At 37.4% G+C, this 14,046-nt stretch overlaps 1 protein-coding gene across 1 annotated transcript; it reads right to left on the reverse strand.

The window, feature by feature from the left end:
• Positions 1-1,715: 1,715 nt before the first annotated feature.
• si:ch211-132g1.1 (T-cell surface antigen CD2) lies at positions 1,716-13,816 on the reverse strand. Its single transcript, XM_058654832.1, has 9 exons — positions 13,677-13,816; positions 11,215-11,302; positions 8,250-8,561; positions 8,037-8,110; positions 6,239-6,416; positions 6,038-6,100; positions 5,822-5,899; positions 2,988-3,238; positions 1,716-2,903 (listed from the first exon to the last, which is right to left on the reverse strand). The coding sequence occupies exons 2-9, from the start codon at positions 11,294-11,296 to the stop codon at positions 2,814-2,816; spliced, it is 1,128 nt and encodes a 375-aa protein (XP_058510815.1). The 5' UTR covers positions 11,297-11,302; positions 13,677-13,816; the 3' UTR covers positions 1,716-2,813.
• Between the last annotated feature and the right edge of the window lie 230 nt (positions 13,817-14,046).

The following is a 14,046-nucleotide window of genomic DNA, read 5'->3' on the forward strand; positions in this document are numbered from 1 at the left end:
TCCATTATCTTCACATGTTCATGTTGTGTCAGGTCACTTTAGCATCACTCAGTCTTATCGCTAGGTAGACTAGAGCACAATGCTGAACTTCATTTAATAACCTTAGGTCGAAACTCTTCCTCCAGGTTGTAGATTGAAGTTGAACTAATGTTATCGCCAAATATGCTTAAATAAGTTAGTGATGAACTGTCCTGTTTTGTCATGTTCATCTTTTTTCCTCTCTCTGTATTTCCATGCTCCAATGGATTATATAAAATTCTCCTCAGCTATATTCAATAATTAGCTGGATTGTTTATGAGTGTGCTCTTTTGACATGACTTTCTGAGCACATCAACTGCTAATGTTTTGTTTTTTACTTTATTAACCCCTGTAGGGGAATTCCTTCTCTGCATTTAACCCATCCTCTACTAGAAAACATCCTTGAATTAAGAGCAGTGGGCAGCCATGGAGCAAGGCCCAGGGAGCAATGGAGGTTGGGTACCTTGCTCAGGGGTACCCCAACCCTTTGACCTGGTGGGACACGGACCGGCAACTGTCCAGTTAAGTTCCAGTTCCCCTTGTCATGGGCTGCCCAATATTAGTTATAGGGCACCATCTAGTGGATGCAGCAAATAAATACAGAATACTGTGGTTTTTTTTCCTAGACACATCCTTCCCGGGAACTAGTTATCAGTTACCCTTCTATTTATGTATCATTGATTTATGTTAAATTCTACACATTTTAAGATGTTGCACATTTACAGCACATTATAAGACTTTAGATGACATATACTACCTTTCAAAACACCTGGACACAACTTCTCATACAATGGTTTTTCTTCATTTTTTTTATTTTCCACATTGTAAATTAATACTAAAAAAACCCATCAAGGAACATATATGGACTTATGTAAACACAAAATGTAAAAGAAACCAGGATACACAGCATAACATTCATGTGGACTCTAATCTTAAGTGCTTTGCGGTTTCTGAGGCTTGTAACTCTGCTGAACTCGTCGTCCTCTGCAGCAGAGGTCTTTCAGGGGCGGTCCTCTTGAGAGCCAGTTTCATCACAGCGTTTGATGGTCTTTGCGACTGCACATGAGGACATATTCAGAATTCTTGAAATTTTCCAGATTGACTGACCTTTTTTGACTCTATAGACCTTCATCTATACAGTCTTGGGGGCAGTGTCCCCACCAGCCATGTAACTAAACCGCCCTTGTGTTGAGTAAATCAATCGTGGACTAGTTTTGGACAATTACAAAGGTTCATTTGACTTATTATATTCTACATCCCCCTTCTCAGAAAACTGAAGTGGAATCTTCTACTTCCTTTAGCCAGTTTCGAACCATGACATGTAGTTGATATTTGCTTATAAAATACTTGTTCATGTTCATTTAATCTGAAATATCTACAAATGTCTGTTCTGAGCTGAGTCCCCAATGTTTCAAGTTCCTACTTTTTTGGGGGTTGTTTGTTTTGAAATATTAAAATTCAAGTACTTCAATGTCTTTGTGCAGAGTCTAAGTTTGCAGTTTTCCGTTGCCATAAAGCTGCAAGTGCAGTAACACCAGCAGTCGCTTGACTTGTGTGTGACTCAAAACCACAAGCACATTTTCAGCAAAAAGACACAGGATATGTGAGTGACACACACACACACACACTGCCTTCTGCTGAAAAACACACTGAAATTGCAGAAATGAAGGTGATGCTGATGTGAAGCTGAAACGACAGTTACAGCTTCAGGGGAAAAGTCACAGAGTACGTTGCTCAATTTATTTAAAATCTTGACTTGAACACACATATCCTTAAAATAAAAGTACAAAGAATGTAAATAAATTGCTGCAGATATAGACGTCTTCTTTAAATTATTGCATGTGTCATTTATTCACATTGATTTCAAAAGTACTGGAAATTATTCACTGGACATTAACATTTATGTTATACATAAAATAACATCATAAACAACTGCATAGATAAGTAAATACAATTTTGCACTTTTACATGTGCATTAAAGGCTGCAGTGAAAATACAAAAATGTGGTTTTTACAGTGAAAAAAAAATAAAATTGAGTTTAAGGCACAGTGAAATCCTGGCATCTTAATGTTAATTCACATGTTTCCAGGCAACAAGCAAAAAGTTTAGCTCGCTGATATACTTGCCTTGAAATGGTTTTTACATCATGTGAAATTTAAGTATCTTCTGTGAAAAAATGATCAGGCAACATCCATTGTCCAACACATTGTCTACTGCTTTATCCTCCACATGAGGGTCATGGCGGGCACTGTGCCAGTCTCAGCTGACATAGGGCGATAGGCCTGGACAGCCTGTCCATCACAGGGCCACATATAGAGACAAACAACCATCCACTCTCACACTCAATTTTAGCTAATCCCCATATTGCATGTTTTTGGACTGCAGGAGGAGAAAACCCTCCCGCACACAGGAATAACTATCAGGCAGCATGACTTTCAAATAAATACACTATTATAATGAATAAAAAAAATGGAAATATTGTACATGGTTCTACAGCTTTTTCTTCAATTGTTTTTGTGTATTTTTTAATGTCTTAATGACCAAAAAATCTGTAAATGCCTTTTTGGCATCATTTGTCAATTTCTTTGAGGCCAGGTTATGTGAAAGACTTGATAAAAAAAAATTTCACAGTAATTCAACACACATCATTATGTTTGACAACAAAACCAAAGTCTACTTTTTCTAGATGACTTTAAAAAAGGAGTTTGAAATTGGAAAAAAGGAAAGAAAAACTAAGAAAATTGGATGTGAAACCAGAAAAGGAAGGTTTTCCAAACTCTGACGCTCACGTCCTGTCACACTCTCTGTGTCCTGGGACCGGTCTTCCTGGGCTGAGGAAGAGGAGGAGGCTGCTCATCATTTCCATTTACAGGTGGTCTGGGGGCCTGAAGAGAAGGCAAAATAAAGGGGGTGAAAATAAAGAAAAAGAAAAAAAAGTGATGCTAACTCTTCACACTTCACACTCCTACCTGTGCAGGTCTTCTGGGGCTGGGCTGAGGGTGACCAGAGGCAGGGTTCTGGGCTCTGGGGTACTGAGGATCGAGATGCTGTTTGGAGCGATGCTGGCGAGGACCGGTGAAACCGGCAGGCTGCTGCTGATGATGATGATGGTGAGGATGGTTGGGAGGATGAGAATGCTGATGGTGACGTTGTTGCTGCTGCTGCTGCTGCTCCTGCTCCTGCAGAGGACTGCCCCACCTCAAACGCAGCTCCTCCTCATCTGAAGATTAGCACACATAATGAGTCAGTGCTGCTGAATTATCTTAACCTTCATTATTTGGCAACAACGTTACACCAAAAAAGAATGACCTCAAATTAAATCACATGTTTTTAGGGACAGGGGTGAACCCAGCCAAGCCTGCCAGTGATTTGATTTCATTCTGCAGGTTTGGGATTGGTTCTCTTCTTCAGAGTGAAATGAAATTGCTCGTCTAGGTGAACACCACTGTCCGCGAGCTCGGTTTGGGTAGCTAGTGTTTGAGCTGAAAACATTATGTGATTTCATTAGCAAGCATTCATAGTGTGATTTGATTGGCAGATGGGAGCACTGCTGCTAAAGTGAGCAAACAAAGCAACACATCCATAATGCAGGTTGAAAATGAAAGGAAAAGTGTCTGCCAAAAAAGCATTTGACACTTCCGCTGTGTGTGTGTGAGGGAGCAAAAAAAAGAGGACATCCTCCGCTCCTCCCTCTCTTTCCTACCTGTGTCAGGGAACTTTGGTGGCCCTTACAAGGATGTTAGTCATCTTTATTTTTAAGCTTCTGCTGTGTCCAAAATGGCAGCCCCTGTAAAGCAAGCCCCTTTCCCCAAGTTATTTTAAGCAAAGCTAGGCTAAGTGATTATACCTGGGTATGAAATTAGCAGAGACTCAGGGCAAAATGGTCTAAAAACATATGAACTTGCTCTTGACATACAGTAGATATTTCACTTTTGCAAACCGTGAGTAGAAAATGCCTAGCAAGGAATCCATAGCACATACAACTGCAACAACATAGCTAAAACAAACAGTGCCAAAATACAATAATCAATACACCATGCTATAATTCATTATAGATTCATTCATTCATTCATGGCATTCATTCATTCACTCCTACATGGACTAATCTGTAATTGGTATGGTTTTACACTGATTTATCTGTTCAATACGGAATATGATCTTTCAAATACGGAACAAATTGTTATTTTACTGAACGGTTGGCACAGACCATAGACTCAAATGACACAGATAATATTGATGAAACAATTATTGCCACTGGCCTAGATCCCTTGCCGTCTAACAGCGGTGTCAAATATGTTACTATTCGTGGTTGTAACATTTTTGACAGCTATCTATGGCAGCCCGCATTTTAAAGATGGCAAACTATTGTGAACAAATCACAATATAAATTATGACAGGAGCAAATAAATGTTTACACAATGTAACAACTGTTTTACAGTCGTATATGTAAGTTCTAATATCCCTTTGAATTGGTTACCAAAATCATTTCCAAGAGATCACATAAAAAAAATTGTTTGGGGACCTCAAAGATATCTCCGCCGACCCCTCTGTGGGTCCCGACCCACAGTAGTAGCGCAGCTGATAATAAAGTCAATTGTAAGTTGAATTCAACAGATCTTAAAATGTCTTAAATGTGATATGGAGCAACCTGGCAGTACTCTGATGAAGGCTATTTCACAACATGTGATCACATTGCCCTTGAAATGATCTAAAATGCCCTTGACATGTACTTCACAGTGGCTAATAAAAAGAAAAGTTAATTTGGATTATACACTTACACAAACATAGTGTATGTAATAAATTCTACTGAATGTTACACAAAATGATCATTATACGTGAATAGTTTTATATAAAACTCATTAGAACATGGCTCTGAAGATGGAGCTGAGTCTTAAAAAAAAAAAAAGGCCATCATAGAGAACATGAGTTAAGTTATGAAGGGGATGTTGTGGTCATGCATGGTTAATGTGTGGTTACTTGTGAGGTGTCAAAGTCTATCTACATGTTTGAAACTACAAAGCCCAAAAACGACTCTCAGTGCTGCAGTATGTGTTGAGCACGCACATACGGCATGTGCGCTGTGTACAAACTCACGGACGAAACAATCTCCAAACACAAGAAGAGGACAACGACAACGAGGATAAGCAACAGCGAATGCAAGTGCAAGAGAGCGGTGGGAAAAAATGTGAATGGGTAAATGGCAAAACTGTACAGTAGTGTAAAGCAGCTTTGAGTGGTCATCAAGTGCTATATCAATGCAGACCATTTATCATTTCAAAAGAAACAAAGGACAACACTCTGGCTAACTAGTAGTACCGAAATTTTTCTGAGAAAATTATAGCTGAGACGGTAGAGTGTTCTTACACTATTTCCTCAAATCTATCACAACAGTCTCGTACTTGTTTGATATTTTAATGCATAAATGTTACATTTTGTTTTTTTAATTGACCAAAAAACCTGGAGCCAGACAATAAACAGACAACATTTCACTTTCATTAGACATTTAAAGATTGTTGGTACTTCTTTTGATATTTAATTTAATTTTAATTATTATTATTATTTTTTTTTTAACATACTCATCTTCCAGACTTCCTAATTATTTTGATAAACACAATATTCCGCTGCTCAATCTTGACTTCAAGCCAGGGTCGAGGAAGTTAGGACAACCAGAGGGTTTCAAACAAACAAACCACAAGGTCAGCAAACAAACCAGCAGCATACCGATTGACCTATATAAAAATGTAGTTATTCATGTATCTATTGAATAACTACTATCTATTCTTATAAACAGAAAAATTCTTACCCTTAATTTGTAAGCTTTTTTTCCGTTTGGCCCAGACACAGCAGACAATCACAACCACTATTAGCACCAGAACAACACCTGATGATAACAGTAATAACACATGTAAACATTTCTTTCAGACTTTCCACTTAAAACACGTACAAAATGTAAAGGTAATAGTGTCAAGGAACACAATCTGATATAACAGATACTGACATGGAACCACACAAAACCTACCTCCTCCACCACCGACAAAAATCCAGATACTATATCCCAACACTTCTTTGGGGAAAACAAAAGCTGAAGCGGAGAAAATTGGAAGAAAAAAAAAATGCGTTGATGATTGACTCAATGTATTATAGATTTATGAATAAAAAAAACCATTTCAGTGTCAGGTATGTAACATCCTTTTGTTTACAATATTGTCATCATACTCACAGGATTTATAGCAGGGGTCAGGGACGGGATCACTGGTCAAAGAGCTGACCTGGTTAGAGACTTTGCATCTGAATGAATCTGTTGCCAAGTTCTTTGAGGGGAATATCAGTGCTGGACTCTTCTGGTCTTTCATCGTTTGGTTATTGAGGAGCCACTCGTACTTAATATCTGACGTCGGCTGGGTACAAACGTCATTAAAGGACAGATTTGAAGATATCATCATGAGAACATCCCTTAAGTCATTAACTGGTTCTAATGTTGTGGCCGTTGAAAGTAAAGACCTAAAAGTACACCACTGAAAACCAAAGTACATCTACTGCAAATATTGCATTTCTCTTTTTCAGTTTTAAACAAAATGGTTTTATGTATATTTTTCATAATAAATGTCTCCTGTTGTGTGAAGACCATTAGCAAGTGGAAACACACTGGTCATTGCTCCACCATGTAGCCTCTATTCCTAAATGAATTGAACGTCGGAGCAACCTCACCCACCAATGTCATATTTGTTTCACAGTAAATCAGTCATACACATAGTACTGTTCATTTCTTGTCGTAGACAGGTTCCTACACTGTTTGTGTGCTAAAGAAGTCGCACAGCTGTCACTGATCCACCATGTAGCCCCCCACCCCTAAGTGTATCATACAATTTCTAAGGTCATGGTTGGATTTCCAATTTAGAGCTACCTCACCAACCCTGACTCGAGATTCCGAGATGGCTGCCACCCTACAAACACCTCTCATTTCTGGGTCTAGATCGTGAAGGGTGGATTTGTCGTCCGCATGTTGTGAAAATACGTAAATATGTAATAATTCGTACATTTGTGTATCCTTCACAGTGGAGGCTATCCCAGAAAGATCAGTTTTTTGTCAAACTTTATTAACATGAGAACGTTGCAGCTATAATCATGATTTAATTCAATATCATTTCTCAGCGTTTTATCCAAGTAATTTTAGCTGATTCTTCATATTATTGAATTATTATTATTAATTTGTGGATTAAGAGAAGCGCTAGGAAGCTTAACCAGGTTTATGCATTTGTTCTAATATTTCATGTCCAAAATCATCTGCTGTGAATAATCAATAATTATAGAGTCGATTTACATATTGTTGTTAAACTATTGTTGTAGAAATAACGTTTTATTGCTAAACAAATGCTGTTGAAATCATAAATCATAAAGCATTTTCAAGGTTAATAACATTTGAGGAAAATAGTTTTGTCTCTTAGCATGAGATACATCACATTTACTCCAGTATTACATGAAATATTTACAAAAAGAATATTAACTTAACGACAAAACTAATACACTAAATACTAAATACTACCAGTATTACTACCATTAAATATATTATATTTAAAATATTTTACATCAAATATGTGTAAATATACCAGATTTTTGGGATGTTTTGGCTGATTAGAGCTTTAGTTAGACTTCGAGAGGCAGGAGAACTGTGATTCAGGATTTTGAACTGTAGAGGGCAGTGTTTAGCCCAGACTTGGGAATTTTACAGCCCTTTGGGTATCCCTGTCTGGAACAAGTATGACTAATATGACTAATGTGTTGCTTTTATTTTGAAAACCCTGACGTATGGACGCATGTATCTGCGTCTGTCTGCATAGCGACTGTGACTCGTCAAGCCTGGCAACGTACTGGAACCACGCTCATGCAGTGTTTTGAATTGGGATTGGCATTAACCTGTTCCTGAACGTTAAAGGTCGCTGTTGTGCATGTTTTGCATATATTGCCTTTAAACCCTCTGAATAAAAAAAAAGAAAGAAAAAGTGCACGTTTGTTCTCACCTTGACAGAGCAGGTAAACTTGGCTTTAGCCTGAGACAGACACTGAGTCTGTACTTTAGGTTCAGGGACACGATCTGAGGAGATTTGATTTCATACAAGAAACAAGAGACAAAAAAAATATACAAAATACAAAAACAGATGTGATGTGAACTAATGACATAGAATAGAAATGACAAGATGATGCATTGCATCTCAGTAAAAATTGATACTTACCCATTACACATAAATCTACGCTCTCCAAATTTTTAACTAATATTCCATCTGCTGACATAACCTCGGGGGTGTATTTCCCAGCTTGGTCTTTGTTAATTTTCCTCAGCTTCAGGGATCCATTTTGATCAATATCATCCTTGCTCCCTTTGCTAAACCTGATCTCGACTCCATTCTTCGCTGGCTTTCGATCCACGATTACCGTGTTATCTTTAAGCCATTTCAGTTTTTCGCTGTCGCTCAGGCGATGGTTTTTCAGTGTCACCGTGAAGTCCTCTCCTGCTGTGGCGTATTGGTCACATTTACCCTTAGCATCTGTACAACAGAAACAAAATACAAACTCATGTATGTTTGTGTGAACCTAAAACTGAATTGTAGTGTCTGCAGCAAAGTAAAAATGTGTAACAGGAAATGGCCATCAGACGAATACAATTTTAAAACATTCACTTTCATGATCCCCAGAGATAAGTAAATACAATAAAATAAAAGTTTTCATGACCCTCTGTGGGGGATTTTGAGTGTTTTTGGAAATTATTATTCTTGGAAGTTCAGCCTGATGGTGGCGCTGCAGAAAAGCATTAGGGTTCATCCTCTGGTAAAACTGCTCTCCAAATTTTCATTAGGAAAACCAATTATTTCCAAGTGATGTTTGGTAAATTCATTTCAACTTTTTAATACTCATTCTTAAACATTAAACTATTAATTATTGAAGCCTATTGAAAGCTCAGCACCGGGTTAGAGAAACCACAAACATTTACAGACGTGTCTGTAACACCTGATATCGATCAATCTTTTCTAAGAGATGTTTAGTTTCATTTCAATTTCATTTTATGCACGTTATTTAAAACATATACTCATAAATCTTAACTAAAATGTGGGGAACATTTGGACCCAAAATAAATCTGCCATGACCCATCTGTGGGTCCCGATCCAGTGTCTGGAACCACTGCAGTAAAGTAAAGTTTTTTTAAAGGTGCAAATTAACTAAATGTAGCAGTAGTAGTAGTAGTAGCAGTAGTAGTAGTGGTAGTATTATTATTGTTATTAGTAGTAGTAGTAATAGGAGTATTAGTAGTAGTAGTATTGGTAGTATTAGTAGTAGTGGTAGTAGTATTAGTAGTAGTAGTAGTAGTATTAGTTATGTGACATTGCTTGTACGATGCTTTGCGTAGTCTCTCTTTCAAAATACATTTTAACGTGACTTCATGGTAAAATAAAGGTTAAATAGAAACTTAAATTCTTGTGCATTGATGATTGAAGACGATTGAAACCACAGCACAGGCTCTAGACGTCCAGGAAGCGGCAGGCTACTGTGTGAAGCTTTACACATCACATCTTCACAACTTTATTTCCAGCCTCGTCACCATGATGATTCAAATGGTTCATCCGCAACAATGAAAACGGACATTTTCGATCTGATTACACTGGAAAATTGGTTTGGTTTCACCCACTTTAAAGTTATTTTTATTTATTTCTAATACATATGCAGTGACACAAATGACATTTTTGTAATTCACTGTTGACATATTTAATAGTAGTTTCTAACTAATTTTTAGTTTTAATCAGTTGCGATGATTAATCAGTTTCTTTCTATATTTTATATTTGATGCAAAAAGATTTAAATTAGGAGGCATACTGTATATGTTATTTCCACCTTATTTGTTATATATTGTGCTTAAATATGATATTGCTTAATGTGAGCATTGCTGTGTGAGTCGTCTTTACTGAAAACCCTTGTTTTCCTGTTCATTGTCTGTGACCTCATTTTCAACCAATGACACGACAACAGTGATGTGTTTGTGCTGCAGCTGAGATGTCCGGCTGACTTTTTATGTCTGAGTCTAGAAGGTTTCTGGTCTTATTTAATGACTTAATGATCATAAAATGTAATTTCTTATTACTCGATTTCAACTTTTTGCGGAATTATACAGCAGCATATATCTTAATTTCTATTTTCCTTACTATGGTACAGCACTTGGTCAACTGTTTTTGGTGTTGTCTTTCAAATGTGCTCCATAAATACATTGGATTGGATCTAGAAACAACTTTTACTTTATTTTAAGCCTTTTGAATAAGTTTGGGACGATTTATTTTTGAATCAGGAGGTTACACATAAAAACACGTAAACAGTAAAGCATACGTGATGTGAGATCAGAATACAGCCGCCCTGAAAAAAAAGAAAATGATTGACAAATAAAAAATAAAAAAAAGGAAAATTAGTAACACCTGGCACTAAATTAAGCAGGTTGTCTGCATTTAACTTGGTACATTTAGTTTGAATGAACTTCATTTGTCAGAAAGCTGTCCAAAACATGTTTAAAGATATACAATGTTATCCTAGAACATGTTTTGGACAGAAAAACAGATTAACAATAAAGATGTTAGAGTTACACAGAAAAAAGACATTTCAATAATAGTTTAATTAAGTTATAATTCAGTTGGCTGTTACTAATTGAAGCACCTTTTTGTCAACCATTTTCTTTTGTCACTGTAATCTCACACCAGACGTGTTTTATTGTAAAGGAGTTTTTCCTTCCAGGCTGAAAAATAAATTGTCCAAAACATTTTTCCAAGACATAAAATCTGACTTAAAATAAATCAAATCAAAAGTTGTTTCTTACTCCAATCAAATCCATTTAAAAAGACAGCAGTTGACCAACGTGCTGTACAGTAGTTAGCAATTGAAGTACTTATAAAAAATGAACAATTCAGTGTTCCTGGGTTTGAGTACACAAAATTTACCATGTTATCGTAAAATTTTGAAATAAAAACCCAAAAATAAAACCACAGGTGGAGTTTTTTCGTTGAAACATGATGTAAATTTCCTTCATAGTTTGTTCCCCTTTTTGCTGAGAAAAATCAGTGAAATTAAATAAAAATGACGGAGCATTTTGACTGATTTTTGGAGGGAAATATAGAATAAGTGGTCATTTGCAGCTGCAGAGCAACTAATTGGAGTTGACAGTACCTGTGGTGGAGATGATGAAGCAGCAGAGCAGCAGCAGAGTGATTTCAGAGGTTGCAGCCATCTTCATTGCCATCCTCCTCATATTCAGCTACAAAGAAACAACAGCCGATTTCCATTATCAGGGTTATTTCCTGTCACAGCAGCGTTAGATCACTTCCTTTAAGTGTGTAGGTGTCAATGTTCATGGTTTGTACAGGAAGTGATCCATGAGGCCCTCTTTGCTTTCAACAACCACAGATAAACAAGCTTTTGTGTGTATTTCTATAGATTTAGTATTTAGTCTGTAACTAAAATTATAACGTGTGGTCTGCTTTTGAAGGTCATCACAGCACAGTTTAATGCTAATTCTGATACAAATCCCTATATTGGCCACACATTCGTACACTGCACCATTCACATCACCTTTTTTTCACAAACCTTTTTCTTCTCACAGCCACAGAATGTCAAAGGAAACTTAAATAACAGATGAAATAATAAAGAAAAGCAAAGTTTTGCTAATTAAACCATTACTTGTGTGTTAAAACTATTCAAAAATCACTTATACACAGGTTTGAGCTTTTCTAAAGTTTCAAATGACTTTAATTCAGAATAAGGTCAACTAAAACTTTAATCTCATAAATTTCACATGTGCTTTGTTCGGCCTTATGCCTACAGAGGGCGCTGCTGCTCTGGAAACACAATGTTTAATTATCACACTTGTTGAACCAACAATTGAACTCAATCTCCAAAGTCAGATGTGTATTATAGTGTTGTAGTCAAGACCACCTAAACCGAGACCAGGACCACAGTGTACCGAGACCAAGACAAGACCAAGACTTTGAGGGGTCGAGACCGAGACAAGACCAAGACCAGACCAGCGTCCCACACTGCATGACACACGCTCCACGCTCACAACGAACGATAAACACGTGACGTGGACATTGAGAAAGACCACGTGGACTTTAAAGTAGAGTTTGGTTGCAGTTTAGTAATGTGATACTGTGGGAAAAACGATCAAATCAGTTTCACAAGTGACTCTTCTGTGCACCTCTTTTGCGTTTCACATCCCGCCACTTTATTCTTCTTTCAGTTTCCATTCCAGTATCTGAAACACTGTTCCCCTTTCGGGGATAGCAATAGCAATTGCTGTTGTACATAAAGTATATTACATCATCACGTTGAAGAAAGGCTCATTAGTTTATGTTTCATGCACATACGAAATACCGAGATAAAGTCTGTTATAACGTAGGGTAAAGAATCCAGAGGCATCTCTATGAAAGATGAAGAAAATATGAGCAGGGACCAACAATCCAATGTCAAGTTGAATATTCTTTCATTTCTACATGAGGTTGGAATTGTTTCACGTCAATTAGATGTATCAGGATGTCTACAGAATACTGGTTCTATTGGTTTTCACAAGGATACAGGGGATGGGACAGAGGACACAAAGGTGAGGGCAAGATTGAGTCAGATGATCCACTTTGACTAAGTCAAAAGAAGAAGACAAAGAAGAAGGTTTTGAAGGTGGAATGAGTTCTCAGGACAAGTGGACAGACGGTGTTCCTGTGAGGGACACAGATGACCCTCTTCTGTTAAATGGGCCTTTATATAAATAGAGCAGTTATTTTTCCACTGCTCTGCTCCAACTTGTGTGTGCATCACACTGGAGACACTGCACCAACCCCTTCAGATGAAGCGGCATCCAATCGCGATCCGTGTTAACGGCCAATCAGAGAGCGCTGGAGGTGATTTTCATTATCATATCAGAGCACTTAAAAGAAATGTTGTAATGGTGTGGACTGACCTCAGGGTGGAGGATTGCTCAGATTAAAAAACATGTCTGAATTGAAAATTTGTATTTTGGAAATTATGGAATTTGTATTTGTTACAACAGCAGGATTAGGGCCACATGTGAACTCTTAGATTAAAGTCACAATTCTGATAAGAAAAAGTCCGAATTTTGACTTTAATCTCAGAAAAGGTTAACCCCACGTTGATAGAACATGTTGGAATTAACAATAATATGAATGATACTGTATGTATTCAGGGTTATCAATCATTTTCCTTCTATCTACCTCTCCTGGAAAAGGCTTCCTGGGTAGTTCATTTCAGTTTCTGCCTATTGTACCTGTTTATAGATGCTATAACACAGAATGATAAGATAAGAACATGTACTTCTGCATTAATGGGCTGCACTATATGCAACACACTGACTGTAATCCCCTGTGACTCCACAGTCGGAGCAAGGTAATGCTTCACTGGGTTATTATTTACAAATTCTACAGTGTATTTTTGGGCTGTAAATGGAATAAATAGTAGATTTTATTTTTTTTTTTTAAGCTCATTTCAAGCTGGTGGATCAAGTGGAGTGAATCCTCAGACCCAAAAATACACCATGTGAGTATGATATCAAAATGTCAGAGCTGGATTATGTTTATGGATTATCTTTAACAGCCATCTATATTAGGAAAGGATAGAGTTACACATCCGTTCTTCCTGTAGAGTTACGGAGGACATGGAGGTTGTCACAGAGCACAGGCTCCAGGGGTTTTTCCCCACTTTTGGTGGTGCTGACGCTTCACTTTCGCCTGTTTGACAGAGAAATGTAATATGAAAAGATGAAGCTCTCCGTGTTTATCGAAGAATAAACACAGCAGAGATTCATGAGCACAATGAGAGGAAGTGACGTCGGAAAGCGGATGAGATGAGCTGGGAGTGACGTCACCTCCGAGTTCACGGCATTCCAGAGAAAAGTAGGGAAAAAAAAGAAACTAGTCATTATTAGCCATAGCAATCGATAGCAACCTCTACTCAGAAGTTGGAATTGGGAGTGACCTCACTCCCATGTTCACT

This window comes from Solea solea, chromosome 2, assembly GCF_958295425.1.
Source record: "Solea solea chromosome 2, fSolSol10.1, whole genome shotgun sequence".
Taxonomy (NCBI): Eukaryota; Metazoa; Chordata; class Actinopteri; order Pleuronectiformes; family Soleidae; genus Solea; species Solea solea.